The 15749-nt window shown below is 39.5% G+C and overlaps 1 protein-coding gene across 1 annotated transcript in view; it reads left to right on the forward strand.

The window, feature by feature from the left end:
* Positions 1–15749, forward strand: part of Cdh2 (cadherin 2) — a 180061-nt gene that overhangs the window by 150286 nt on the left and 14026 nt on the right. The window contains exon 13 of the mRNA XM_010643995.2: positions 602–741. Within this exon, the coding sequence (XP_010642297.1) occupies positions 602–741 (140 nt within the window). The remainder of the gene's footprint in view (positions 1–601; positions 742–15749) is intronic.

Raw genomic sequence — 15749 nt, forward strand, 5'->3', positions numbered from 1 at the left:
AAAAAAAAAAAAAAAAAAAAAAAAAAAGAAGAAGGAACTCAAGATCCAATTCCTGAGCCAGTTTTAATTTCAAAAGCAAGTCATCTAGGGAAAGACTTGTTTCCCAGGAGAAGTGGAGTTCTTTGGATTTGGGAGTGTGATGGTGACTGCTCAGTCTGAATAAAAACAGTGTCACAAAGTAACTTACTGCTGCTTTGTGTCCTCGGGATTAATGAACCATTCTGTTAAGGACATCTATTTTCTAGCAAGCTAAAATAAAGATAGAGACTGTTAATGTTCTCATGTGTAGATACTAAAGCTGAGAACAGAGACATTCGCCCAGTGAGTTCACGGGACACCTGGGCTGGATCCGAAGTCTTCGCACTCTGAACTGAGGGCACTGCTCCGTGCTTCGTCTTGTCTCTCTTAGTTAAAGACCACAAATAGATAAGAGTGAAAAATGCACGTCCTGAGTTCGATCCCTGGTACAAAAAAAAAGTGAAAAATGCATTACAAGCCCAAATAATAAAAAATTACTAGTGTTGGAGACTGTGATCAAACAGGCCAGGCTTTCACAATAATGATGTTTATCGTATTATATTTTTACTATGTTCCACCCTAGTCCTTGTCCTGATGTTTGTGGTATGGATGAAACGCCGGGATAAAGAACGCCAGGCCAAACAACTTTTAATCGATCCTGAAGACGATGTAAGAGATAATATTTTAAAATACGATGAAGAAGGTGGAGGAGAAGAAGACCAGGTGAGCAATATTTTAATCTTTCGAAGGAAATTTTCCAATCATATAAATTAAATGGTGGTGAAAGGGTCACTACAAGGAAGAAGAAAATGCTGTCAGGTTTTTCTTTTTTGTTACCACAGGATCAGTCATTTGATGACTTCTTTCCTATGTGTGCCACACATGTATTGAGGTTTTCAAAAGTACCAAATGCAATTGTATTCATTGTATAAGACGATCATTAGCATTTTTTCAAGGAATCCAGAATTTGAACTCAATTCTAGTTACATTTGTACTTAAAAGATACTTTTTCCAGTTTCATTCCTTTGGATATTCAAAATATAACTGAAAGTAGTTTCCACCCTGGGATCTTGATATTTATGTGTATGGTAGAAAAGGCATTGAACCTGTTCATCCCCAAGAACATTTATCAAGCAGTTTCCATATTCTAGGCACAATTTTAATCCCTGAGAATACAGAGGTGCATGGAGCCAACAAATATTCGCCCTAGGGGTTTTACACACACGTAGAAATACTTGAAGTGAGAGACAACATCTAATTCATGGTTGTATCCATCATGGTTCCTGGTGCACAGTATTACACAATATTGGGTGTCCACATTCCCTTTGCCCTTAAATTAACATGAGCTTCATAACACCACGTACATATGGAACTTCAAACCATTTCAAAGATGGGATGCCTAATTGATGTAAAGCAAAGATTTTTGCTCAGAAGCAATGTTTTATACATTGCAAAAGTTGATAATTCTAAGATCTGCTCTGAGGGCCAGACATATTCTGCTCAATACCTTAAATGCTATTCTCTCTTAAACCTTTGAAATTGGTGATATTATTGGGAATTTTGTTGATTGAAATCTGAGCCAAAACAAAATTATGCATCTAGGAAATAATAAATGGAGGACTTGAGTTCACATCTGTCTCATGTCACAGTCTAAACTTACTACTCTAATATGTTTCTTTTGAAGTTTTCTGGAATCTGATAATATAATTCGTGAGAAACTGCTATGCCAGGTATTTCTTAGATACAGTTGTTAGGTCATTTGTGTTTACTGAAAATGCCAGAAACAGTAGTCTGCAAAGAACGCAGAAATGTTTGGGTTTTGCATCACTGTTGGGAAATGAAAATGTACCTGTCTTAGGTACCTGTATGTGTAGAAGTCAATGGTAGAGCTATTACCTTGAATAAAAACAAATTTTCATGAACATAGTTTCTCTTTGAGGAAATGATGTGTCACTTTTTGTTTCACAAAGCACATTCACATCCATTCTTGTGTTTAATCTTTGGAGCAGTCATTTAGTATAAATGCATGTTTAAAATATGTTGAAAACTTGACTCAAGTGTTTAAAACTGTTTTGAATACTGACTAATTAAAGTGGCTCTATAAATATACCCCAGGGTTTCTTGCTTATAAATGCCTTTGAATTTTAAAATTCATGTTTGGCTTGATTCTTAATTAATCTATCCTTTCACTTTCATAAGCTGTATTCAAGATCATCAAATGTGTATTGATCACATTTTCTCATAAACCCACTTGCATTATTTTATTTTTCTTGTCACTGTTTATTATTTTGAAGACGTAAACCTAAAACCAACTCAATAAAGCTTAAGTAAAATTAGTCTTAACTGGAAAGCCACCAATAATAACCAGATATTGCACAGAACTGGAGCCCCAGAGGCAAGAACCAAGATCCTTCTCAGCTTCTTAGAGTGTGGACAGGGTACCTGAGGTCACCTAATCTGAACCTCCTCTCCCACATACACACACACTAATCTCTTCAAAAGATTGTTTAGTAAGGCTCCCTTGTATTATTTTAGGAAAGATTTATTTCTGTAATGACTTCAACCCCTTAAGATTGATGCTTGATATCACATGGTAAAACCTAGCTATTGGTAGGGAAAAGAATGCAAAACAATATTGGCAGAAAAACTCTGGCCTCAGGGAATCAAAAACATGTAAGATCAAATTCCTGATCCAGTTCTAATTTCCTGCCCAAGTCATCTGGACAGGTACTTGTCCCCTTGGAGAAGTGCCATTTTCCTTCAATTTGGGAGCATAATGATGCCTAACCAACCTGAATAAAACCAAAACATTTAATTTGATTGCTGTTTGGTGTCTTTGTAATTTATGAAGCATTTTATGAAAAAAATTTAAATACCATTATAAGCCTTCAACTTCTTTCCTGACCTCTGAATCTTCTAGGCCTCTATATTAACTCTTGAGCAAGAATGTGTTGCTTCTTACTCCTCCAGTACCTTAGGATTTTTCTAGAACTTTCTGTGGCTAACTTCTTGGTTTAATACTGATTTTCCTGTGGTGCCTTTAGAACTTCTTGGTTCTTTGTTGCCATTTTAGTCTAGATCAAGAGCCTCCACATGTCTCTGGTCCTCCATTGCAATTTTCCCATGGAGTGCAGTTCTCATTGTAGACAATTGTAAGAAAAATGTAAAGTGCATTTGTATTCATTTAATTTTTACCTCAATAAAATTTGTAGTATAGGAATATTATGCTGATGGTTCTGTCTCCTTAACCTCTAAAATGTATCATGAAATCTATTCCCTTATCCAGGACAAAGTACCCAGATTTTGACACTTTAGTGGCCATGAGTGGACAAGCTTGATGGATTTGCATTCTGAGGGAGTCTCCGTTCACCCCCAACTCTTTCCCAGAGAACTCTCCTTAGTTTTCAAGGGTTCACCACAGGTTGGGTGCACGGCCAGAGAGCTGCCATGCAAAACAGCCTGGATTTGATCCGTGTGAAAATGTGGATGGGATGTTAAACCAGAGTCGACCTTCCCTTAGGAAACTGCTGTAGGACCAAGATGATAAAACCTCAGGAGGGCAGCAGCCATCCTTGGGTGTTTGCAAGGAGAGCACCATAACTTCTTATCCCAGAAAAGGATCGAGAGGGAGATGAACAGGAATCTGCCTTTAAAAGCTATGCTGTATCTCTCAGAAAGGGCTTCTTTCCTCTGATTTTATTCACTTAGGCATTATTTTGTTCTCAGCTGTCTTATGGTTTTGTAGAACTGTGCTTAGTTAACTTATCTGACTTGTTCTTTTCATTAGAATGTGAGTACCAGTCTTAAAACTTTGTATCCCAGCAAGAAGCAGGTTTCCTGCAAGTTTAAACATGAAACCACCACCCATTTTATCTGTGAAATTTGTCCATGGTGTCCAGAAGCAGTTCGTTTTTGACACCAGTAAACAGTGTACTGTCATCAGAACTAACCATGTTCTGTGAATCTATTTTAGATTAGAACTCAGATATTTGAGTTCATCCAGTTAGATTATTACAAATAAAACTGTTACACGCGTTCGTATACATGCATTTTGTGTGTTTCTCTTGTTGTATGCATGTGTGTGGCTGGATAAAATCCTGCCAGCTTCCTGAAGTGACTGTAAGTGTAGACCTCCCCTCCCTTTTGTAGGTGAAAGCTCTGATTACCCCACATCTTCATCCTCATTGGCAATGGGATTTTTTTTCAGTCTTACCTCAATAAAATTTGTTGAGGTCTCACTGTATTTACTGGGGTCTTCCTGTTGGCATATTTACCTTTTTTTGGTAGCAGAGATCAAACTTAATGTATTTACCATTTTCATGCCTTCTTCTATAAAATTTCTGTTTATCTGTCTGTCTACTTTTCTGTGGGGTTGTCTGATTTTGGTTTTTTTTTATGTATTGACATGTAGGACATCCTTATATAATATAAAACTGAGTTCTTTGTCACATAAATATTGTGAATACCTTCGATTATTTTGTAGCTTGCTTTTTTAAGAGTCATCTTTATGATGTCTTATAATGAGCAGAAGTTCTTAATTTTAATACTGCCCATTTTATCAAGTTTTACGATAAAGCAAACTTTACCTGCTCCAACTTAGTGAAGCTCTCCCTACCTCAAAAGTGGAAGCTTACTCATTTTGTCTGTATAACTGCGATCTATCTGTAATTGATTTTCTATTTGGAATAAGATATGGATCTCCACTTTTTTAATTTTGTCCCTTTATGAATATACAGTTCCATTTATTAAAAAATATAATCATGTTTCACTGTCATAAAGCACATGATTATATCTTTATGGACCCGTGGATCTGCTTTCTGGCTATTCTGCACTACTTTTCTATTTGTCTGTTTTTGGTCTAACGTAGTTTTAGTTTCTATTGCTTTTATTGTCTTGATATCTGATAAAATAAATTTTTTGAAATTTAGTTTTTATGGATTCTTTTACCTGTTTTTCCCACTTTAAAAAAAATGGTTTATGTAATGCTCTTACTTTTACTTTCTAGGTTTATTGAACCCAAATACTTCATTTTCTGTATACATGTTCTTCTTTAGATATTATAGCATGGTCAGTTTTTTGATGAATTAGGCTTTGTTGAAATAAACTGTATTTATTTTTCATAATTTACATGTGGCTCCCTATTAGAAGTTCTATTTATCTGTAATGTGCATTGAGCCTTTTAGGCAATAGAATTTGATTCATAAATGTTTTATTAGTTTTTTCAAGACATCTGTACAACAACGGGCTTTGGGAATGGGACTGGTGCCACCCACGCTCTAGATGAGTTTTCATTGATGTTTATTACACAGAGCTGGTGTTTCATGGAGTATAGGTGTTGCCTGAAGGTATGGATGGGGATTGTATTCTGGTCCGCAAACAAGGCTCCTGGCAATCAGGTGGAGGTCTGGTCTGCTTACATATCAGCTAGACAGTCTAATTTATAGGATATGGTTTGCCACAGCTAAGTAGTATTCTCTTACAAGAATTAGACACATTTTATTTTTCCAATTCTCAAGGACTAGTAGGTCTCAGAGATTCAGTTTAACAGTCTGTGGATGCCCAGTGATGACCATGGTCACTACAAGGGTTAGGTTTATAGCAATCACTGCAAGATTAGCTTGAAGATGGCTTTGCCATGACTTCCTCTTCTTTGTGACAGAGCACCCTTCTTACTGGCAGCTAAGTGATTAGAAAGAAACCTGGGCTAAACAGTCCTTCACAAAGATAGGCCTTATCTTCCCTGCCTTTGATTCGCATCTCTGTCTGCTTAAATTCTATGCCAAGGTTGCTAATTTCTTTAACCAAACAGGAGGGGCTTTGAAAAGGAGAGAAAAGGAGCACCTTTGTGCCTTTTTTCTTGCCAGGTGTATAATGGACATTTGTCAGAGTGTGCGGATATTCTGCCCTCCTGCCGATGCTGCAGAGGCTGGGCTGAGCCCATGTGTGAGACCGACCTACCCTGTGTTTTGACAAGAACATTATCTCTGCGCCAGCAGTTGTCTGTTGGGCAGACACTTTTAGTATAATATCCAGTCTCTTTCTAGAGGGTAAGATTTGTCTTTATCTGCTTCACTGCTATCACCAGCAGGGCTTTTGCTGGTTATCAAGGCATATTTAATTACCTTCATTAGTAAATGTCTTTTAGTGCCCTTGTGCCCAATAGGGCTGGGTGCAGATCACTTTCAGTGGTCTCTGCTTCCAGTTCCTTCTCTGTCAGCATCACTAATAAAATCAGGGAGAAGGAGCAGTACAGCTGATCACTCACTTTCCCCGGGACCATCTTCTTGTAGCCGGCCCCAGGATAAGAAATGGAAACAGCCTGCTGCTTTTTGAAGCTTAGTCTTTATTATGATTATTCTTATATTAAAAAAGCATTTATCAAGTATGTATTAGGGTTACAACATTCCGTGGTCCTCACTTTAAGCGAGCCTTACCAAAAATCACTCGTCATTAGGCAGCTTTATTCTTGACTATGTTAGCAAAAGCATTTGTTTGGTGCACACTGTGTGTTACCCCCGGTACTGAGCACCTGCAGCCATGATCACATTAAGCTCTCATTCACAGTATTACAGCGAAGTAGGCAGACACTGTTAGGAAGTAACAGAGCAGGGGTTAAATTCTCATCTTCCAGGATCCAAAGATGACACTCGTGTTACTGGGTAGCTTGCTTCTGAAAAGTGGCCCACCAACTAAACATTACCGCGTTCAGGGTTGCTCACCTCTCTCTGGAATTAATTCGAGGTTCTTCTCATCTCAAAGAATTGAACAAAATGAGCCGAAGAGCAGTTGCAAAGTTAATTTAAGAAAGCAAAAGTGAATAAGTGAATACACTGGCTCTGCGGAGTGAGCTTGGGCCAAGTAAATAGAAAAAGAGGGTTAGAGAGAAGATAAAAGTACACCCCGTGTCTGGAAAACAGTGTGGGCCATCGTGGGAGGTGATGCCAGCAAGCGCTTCATGGCATTGGAGTGTCCTTTTATGCTGTCCAGATCTCAAGGAAACCCGAGAGAACCTCTACATATGGGTTCTGACAGGCAGTGCTGGGATCCCAACCTCAGGCTGACATCCAGTCCAAGCCATCCTCTTGAAAACCTGCAAGTTCTCGAGAGAAGTCCGCATGCAGGGCTCTGAAAACAGTTCCGTGCGTTGTCTAGGATCTTGAAATTAACATGTCACATCTGCTATCCCAGCCAGCCGTGCCATACCCTCTCTCCGGTCTTACTCTTACCATCTCTTCTCCTGTCTTTGACAAAGCTCTTGCTCAATCAGCCTGTTAAAACACTGCTTTTCACATGTCATTTGAGTTTATCAGAAGGCTGTACTTTCCTTGGCATAGACTCAGGGATATAGAGCAGCTTCCTCTGCTTTCAAAATCTGACTTGGAAAAGTCACATCCTTGGGGCTATGGGCAGTCACAGTTGTTCAATGAGAGAAGCCGCTACTGTGCATGGTGGGATCAACGATGGCCCTCAGTGGTGGCTCCCAGCAGCAGTGCCAGCACAGAGGAAGCAGGGTTTTCCGTCTCCTCAGATGGAGTTGACTCACTGGAGATAAAATCTGACCTTGAGCAGAGCAAGTCAAGGCAGAAGGGCTGAGTGGCTGCTTAGATTCCACATCCGGTTTCTTTCTCTTCATCACTTGGGTTTTTGACCCACTTAGCCACTGTGTTCCAGGTCTGTCTTCTCGTACTCACTGATGGCTCCATTTCCTCTCTGTCTCATCACACACACCTCAGTGCCTCTTGGGCATAGTGAATGTGGTGGGTTCACATCCACCACTGAGGACATCCTCTGAACACCCAAATTTGAGTTCTTAAATTTTGGAGATGTGCTCAGGACTAATTTCTTTGGTACCAGATATGATTCTGAACTCTCAGAGAAAGTATCTCAGGGTTTAGGGGACGTGTTTGTGAGGTGGTTTCTATGGCGTTTAACAGTAACAGTTCACAATGAGTCTGTTCACACACAGCCCATGACTGGATTTTCTTCAGCCTAATGGAAAACATCCACACACAGTTCTTCTCCATCCTTTATGAAAATAGAAAGATCTACAAGTGTGACCTGCATCTGTCATCACACAATTATTAGAAACTAAATAGGAGCTTTCCTCTTTGAGCAGGGAAGTGTGTTCCAGTGTTCTTTTTATTTTTCCATTTTGGGGCAGTGGGACAAAGAGGCACCAGCTTTATTGGGTTCAGGTCCTCAGCCCAATGCTTATTTGGAAGACCATGATTACATGATTTACTGATTCTTAGGGTTTGGGTTTATAAAAACATATTCCTATAAGGTACAGATAACATGGAATAGTTTTCTGCACTATTGTTTTTTTTTAATTGAGTTTATTGGCACATTTTAGGTATACAGTACAGTTACATTCATCATTGGGATCTTGTACCTTTACATGACAGGTCTTGGTTCTCATTTTTTCCCCTTGTATCTGTTTTTTTTTTTTTAATAAGTAGATTAGACACACAAATATATTTGCCAGATGCATTAGTTCAAATAGGTTAGTGGCTTTACCAGACTCTAAAACTTAAGGTATTAAAGTGTAGTCCTTGCTCACTAAACAAAGCTGGGGAACGCGACATGGACACTTGGGTAGCAGGTTCCACTCCACACAGTCAGGGACCCAGGAAGTCGGGGTGTTTCCCATCTTCCACATGTGTCTTCTAGAGCCACCCTAGCCTACATACTGCTGCCACTGGATGACGACAGGACATGGAGAACGATTTATGGGTGGTTTTAGGGGTCAGGCCTGGAAGTGGCACACGTCACCTCTGGACCCAAGTCCTTTGAGTGCGTATGTAGGAAGAATATCAGTAGTTTTGAGGATCAGATGCAGGTCTCTTACACACCCAAGTTAGGGATTTGAGTTTAGAGATTCTTTTGAGGACACTCCATGAGAACAGTTCTCATCCTAGTCATCATAGGACGCATCTTTCTGACCCATCCGGACATTCCGGAGGGAAGCGTGACCCTGGGGACACAGCAAGATGTAGCAAGTGCAGCAGCTCCTGAGAACAAGATGAGGCCATGCATCTGGATGCAGAGCTCACCAATAACCAGGGAGGGCATCTCCCCTTTCCTTGCAGAGTCTGACTGAGCTAGTCTGAGCAGCTGTACACCTCAAGAATCCTGTAGAATTTCAGGATAAAGAAAACATGATGGGAGCTCCTTTTGATAGCCTAGGTTTCAAGAACTCAAGAGATGTAGATGTAATCACTGTGTCAGTTGGCTTTTTAGAATGAACTTGATCTATTGTGTGAATTTTGGAAATTAACCTCGGTGTTCAAGTAGAGGAGGTCCCCATATTATCTGTGACAAAGCAGAACTGAGGGCCCGGAAAAGGGTCAGACACACAATCCCAGGACCTGGGGTTTAGCTTTTAGAAATGGAGATAAGGGTTGATGACCCTTTCTCCTCTAGTTGCCCCTCCCCTCCACATTTTAAGGTGTGATAGGATTGAACTGTCTGCACATCTGTCTTTGTGTCGTGCTTGGCTTTTTTGGCTTAGTCTGTGTCTACTGCTGCAACTTTAGCCATCAAGTTTCATCTCAAGACGTCTTGTCTTGGGGTCCCTGGCTGAATCAAGAGTCTCTGTGCTCTACAGCATCCATGTCTTCCTTTATTTTGAATTTCTATATCCAGTGCAGGTCCTGACCTAAGACTCTGTGAGAGCAGCGATGTGTCATAGTCATTTTTTTTCAGCTTTAATTGAGTTTATTGGTACATTTTAGGGATACAGTACAGTTACATTCATTGTTGGGATCTTGTACCTCTACATGACAAGTCTTGATTCTCATTTTTTCCCCTTACCTGTGCCCTCCCTTCACCCCCTCCTCCCCTCCCCATCTACAAACACTTTATTTTCATCTTTTCATTCTCTCACAGTTTTTTCTTTTCCCTTTTTACTCTTCCCCTACCCATCCCACCTTCCCTACACCTTTAGCTCCTTTCTTCCCATTTCTAAATGTCAGTAATCTTATTAGAATCTTATGCATTGTTGCAGATTATTCACACCAGGGAAACTATTCGGTATTTACACATGTGTGACATTTTTTTAATTCAGTATTGAGGACAGTTGCCACCTAGAAGCACTCACAGAATCATAGATAAACGGCATCGGGCCTTCTTCCTGACTTTCTTAGTTTGCCACTCTGCTTATAGGATCTGTTGAGCACCTCTGAAAACTTCACTTTCATCCTTTGAGATCCCTGATGTCTACAGGCAGTGGTGACCATGCTTGTAAATGCCAGCCTTCTTGGCAGAGCTCCTCTGTGTCAGACACTGCTGTGCTCTTGATTTGCATGCCTCGCGCTGACATTTCAATGACCCTGTGAAACAGACACTGCTACTAGTCCTTTCAAATTCAGGTTTGTGAGACTCAGGAGTCAAGAGTAGGCCGACCCCCAGGGCAGTGCATAAGAGATTGAAGTAGATACTGTATTTAGCCTTGCTAGTCTAAAACAGGTACTAGGTAAGACTCACAAGGCTTAGTCACACTATTAGATTGTCTGGCTTTAGAACAAGCAAAGGTTAAGACCCAGCTAATTGGTTAACATGCCTAGCAAAATTGCACACAGTGACCAGCTTAAACTTGGGAGAAGCAATCTAAGCAACCGAATTACTTTTTGCAAAACCCGAATATACAATTTGGACAACAGGAACTAAAATCTGAAGTCCAGGCAGAATGCCTAGACTAAGAAAGGGCACAAGGTCACAAAAAGCCTCTCGAGGCCACACTGGGCACTTCTGTGAGTCAAGAGAGCTCTGCCTGAGCCAGCAAGTCTGAATGGGCGTCCTGCCAATCTCAGCAGCCGTCCCGGATATGCACAGCCACGCTGGACCATCTGAGAGAAGCAGAGAATGAACTGTAGAACTTAACATAGTATATTTGGTTCCTTAAAATAATTATTTTACAGGGAATTTGGCTCAGTGTTTCTGCCACCTGCCTTCAAGCATAAGGGCCCGAGTTCGATCCCCGGGACCCCCCTCAAAATTAAAAAATAATTACTTTACAAAATCATTCTGCTGTATAAGCAACCTAGCAGATGGCTGCATCTGGCTGCATCTGGACGTAACTGTGGAGACAACTTTCTACATTTTCATTTTTGGCTAAAGCATACCATGTTAATGATTTTTCCAAGTTATTCGTCCATTTATACCCACCTGCAAACACCAGTATGTATTAGTTATTGAGAGATGGACATTGAATTCCTAGGAGAACATTTTTACCGGGGATTGGACTCACACATCTTCATTCTCTTTTTGCATGCTGTTATCAATGTATTTATGGCCAGGGCTCACCTCTTGCTGGGCTATAGACAACATATATTGTGAACTGTTCACTTTTCACTCCTACCACTTATTAAAATGTTTTAATTAACGCAAGATTTGCATATGATTCTTTACTGTTCTTGTCATTTGTTTGAATGACCACAGTATTTTTGTAATTCATTTTAATGGTTTTGCTGGCTAGTCGGCACTTTCCCATATTTAAGTTTAGGAGAATGGAAACTTACCTATATCCCACTAATAACAACTGAGAAGGATTTGAAAGCAAAATGTGCATTAACACTGGGTGAAAGAAAATAAAATAAAAGAAGGTAAAATGTGATAAAGTACAAGCAGCATCCAAATCCACCAAATGCCTGCTTTTATAAATAAAGATTTCCTAGTATATAGGCACAAGCCATGTACCGCCTACCACACATAGCACCGGCAGCAGACACAGCGTGGCCTCAAAAGCCTAAAATATCTGCTATCTGTCCCAAATAAAAAATGCCCAACTTTCAGATGCCCATTTTTGAATCGGGTCTTTGTATTTAGGCCGGGAGTCTGAATTTTTTTTTTTTTTTTTTAGTTCTTTATATATTCTAGATAGTAGTCCTTTGAAGAGTAGCTGGTAAAAATGTTTTCCCACATTGTAGGTTGTCTCTTAGCTCTATTGGTGATTTCTCTTGCATTGCAAAAACTTTTTAACACTTTCCTATAGACTTACGAATACAGTCCTCATTAGCTTTTTGTGCAAAGATTGACTACTGATGTTAACGTTAGCACAGGAAATTTATGTCATCTCCTCAAGATCACACATTTAAATTATGATGGGCCCAAGATTTGAATCAAGATATTCTGACTTTGGAATCTATTTTTTCAGGTCAGTACTGTGGTCCCTTTGCTGAGTTTTCTTCTTGCATAAATTTATCTTAAAACAATGAATATTCTTCTTTAGAAATTTCCAAAATGATTTGTCATAAACAAAAGAAGGATTTTTATTCTCTCGGGATCTTCCCAACCATACCGCTGCTTAATTGCCTGTTTTTATTGTTTCCCTGAACCTTAAATAATAGGTCATTGGTAAAAATGGAATGACTTTCATTTTTACCCGAGTGGTGACATTTTTGTTGTTTTGTAAGAAGTTGGATCTTGGGATGAAAATGTGGCCCTGAAGATGCATTTAGTGGCTATCCTTTTATCTCCCAAGACAGACACTGCTTGATAGGTGGTGAAGGGAGGGCAGGGACAAGGGGAAAAAAAGAACCAAGACCTGTCATGTAAAGGTACAAGATCCCAATGATGAATGGAACTGTACTGTATAACTAAAATGTACCAATAAACTCATTGACAAAAAAAATGCATTTGTCTTCAGAGGCCTATAACTGAATTGCATAGCAAGAATGGGAAATTACAAACCTTAGGAGAGAAAGGGTGTTGCAGATTTCAGGAGACACATGGTCTGTCTGAGGGCCTGTTCCTCTGCTGGATTTGTTGATATATGTGTATGTATGTATATATATATATATATATATATGTTTGGTACCAGGGATCAAACTCAGGACCTTGCACTTGCGAGGCAGGCGGCAACACCACTGAGCTTAAACCCCCAGCCTTCCTCTGCTGGATTTGTGATGGCTCTGCGTAGCCGCATCAGCCTCCCTCTAGCCACACTTCCTCCCAGTTGCTCATCTCTTCACTCTCTGTATTTCAGTTAGCTGAGAGTAGTATATTAAGTATAAATTATTTTTAAATGTGTTCTTTTGAGACACATTAGCCCAAAAGCTGTATGACTTCAGTTACCAAGCCTGTGACCTGAGAGGTTCTTAGATGGAATTTGTCCAGTCAAATTGAATTGTGTATTGGCTGCATTTTCCCAAAAGTATATGCAAAATTACACAATGAGAATTATGTCGTGCTCAAATTTCAACGGTAGCCATTTCTGATCTGGTCCGTTGTCATCCCTACTGCTTATTAAATATTTTCATTGGCCAGATGCTTTTTGCATAATTCTTTTGCACATGAACCATAATTTTTACACCAAAGAAAGAAGCTTAGGCTCTCTTATAACTCTGGAAACAGGTAACATTTGAGAAGAGGCTTGCGAGGACAGCATTTGCTGCGAGCCAGGGAAGTAGAAACATTAATGAATGTGTTTCCTCTTCAGGAGGCCTTGGCTGCCTTCCTTGTGAGAGGTACAAAGCTTGACTATCCAGTGAGTTTATAATATATTTGAATATGGACAATGGCGATCCTTCGTTGGTATATTTTATGTCTCCATGTTATTTTAGCTCTACTAGTTTATAATCCAGTCCAGAAAAGCTTTTAGCAAATCTTTGATTTTGGGGGGGACTTTAATAGTCCATAGACTCTACTTAGTTTTTTACACTTCTTCCTTTGTGTCAGAGGGTCACCATCATAACCAGATTTGGTTGGGAGAGAAAACAGGTTGTAATGTAATTTACATAAAGCTTGTGAGCGTTTTTGACTTACTTGTCAACAGTTGTATGGTAGTGTGTTGACACTTTATCACTATTCCATTCAATTATTGTAACGCCAGGAGCTAGAGAAGGTAAGATAATAACGTTTTTCTCTTCCACCTTCCATTCCTTTTTGTGTCTGTCTGAAGAGTTTCTAACCCTTGCCACAGCTGGCTTTTTTCCAGCTGTTTATTTTCTGGAGACTTTTGCCGATTTACTTTAGTGTTAGTACTTTTATTTTCTATAGCCATGTAAGCCTTAAAACATTAAAAATACTCTATTTATATGAGAATTTCAAGAGGCTTTCCCTTTGCTATTATAAAAGTATTGGCCTATGAGAGCTGAACAGCATTTCATCAGTGGTTCTGATCAGTGGAGGCTGATAAATGACCATGACCTTTGAGGGCCCAACCACTTCCTCCATGTTGCACCTGAGAGAAGACACCTTGCTGCCTAAACAACGGTGAGTCTTGTTTTAGCCAACTGTGCACAGACCCGAGCTGAGCCTTTCCTACAAGATAGACTCCAGTATTCGACACTGTAGTATTAGATTCTAGTAAGTAGCATCACCACCTTGAATTTTCCTTTCCAGCACTTAAAACTCCCCGATGTTTGCCCATTAGTAGAACTCTTAGGTGCATTTATTTATTTTGTACACTATATGGTACATTTATTTCCCTTGCTCTGGTGGTCTTAGTTTTATCATTTGGCACTGCTTAACCGAGTCTGTGACCTTGGTCAAATCATTAACCTCTCTGAGCCGTGAGGTCAACAGAGTGGGAAAAGGAGTTGACTCCACTTGGGAGGGGTATTGTATGGATTATACGAGACACCACATGAAAACACATCATCTAATGTGATTCTTCACAGATGATGGGATAAAGGTTGATTTCCTTCTTTCTCCCTCTCACAGTTGAAAATGGCATTTGGCACCCAGTAGGAACTCTTTGAATCTTTGTAGAATGATAAATGAATGTTTTCATCACTTTCTGAAATAGTCTGTGTTTCTGTAGATCCTACCTGCAACGTTGTTTCCTGAAATGTTTGCCTGGGATTCTAGAATTCCAAGTCATTCTGATACTGTATTTTATTTTATTCTATTTTAGTTTTATTTTGTATCACAACATAATACCTTAACTTAGATATTTGCTATTATTTTCTGAACCAATTATAAATAATTGCAAGAAGTGAAATTTAATAAGAAAAGCCCAAACCAGAGCATTATCTGCTTATTAACTTCTTATTAACTCCTGGTATTAAATTAAAACATAGAGAAAAGTTTGAGTTCCTTAGAAGGTTATCATCATAAAACCCCTACATCAATGGCAATGATAGGTGTCAGTTAACACATGCCAAAAATTAGTTAAAAGAAGATTTGCTTTGACTTTGATTTGAAAATTAAATTTCTTTGGCAAGTTAGCACTGTGACTGGACAATCATGGAATAATTTTCAGATTCATTCTTTTGCCAGAATTTTAGGAATCAGTGCAGGAGGTTTCTTTTTGGATTGTCTATACTCTTCAGAAGTAGGGCCACGAACTCAAAGACCTTGAGAACATTCTTGGTCTCTGTAATTCTCATGATAATTCTCCGCTTACATGTTGTAATTTGTGTTCTTAGGCAAGGCATTGTGGAATTGTAAAGATGTATAATTTAGGAAATTCCCAGAGGGTGAGCCTTTATTTAAAGGTCTAGAATTGGATCCCACATCAGGACTTTTGCCATTTCACACAGCCATCAGTAGGAAAGCCCATCCCTGTGACCAGAGGGGCCTCCCCATGCTCCCACTGCTGTCAGAGTTGTATTTTGTATTTGCAGGGAACACCATCAGAGAAACAATAAGGCAGGTGTTGTTACTGCTGCTAACTTCCGGTAAATCAGTGACTTTCTAAGTCTTTTTTGATGCCATTGTAACTGAGCAGCTTAACAGGTTTCTCTCCAATGGGGGACTAATTTAACAGTGATTCTCAAGGATGAGGC

Source organism: Fukomys damarensis, unplaced genomic scaffold (genome assembly GCF_012274545.1).
Source record: "Fukomys damarensis isolate Sample0158 unplaced genomic scaffold, DMR_v1.0_HiC HiC_scaffold_30, whole genome shotgun sequence".
Lineage (NCBI taxonomy): Eukaryota > Metazoa > Chordata > Mammalia > Rodentia > Bathyergidae > Fukomys > Fukomys damarensis.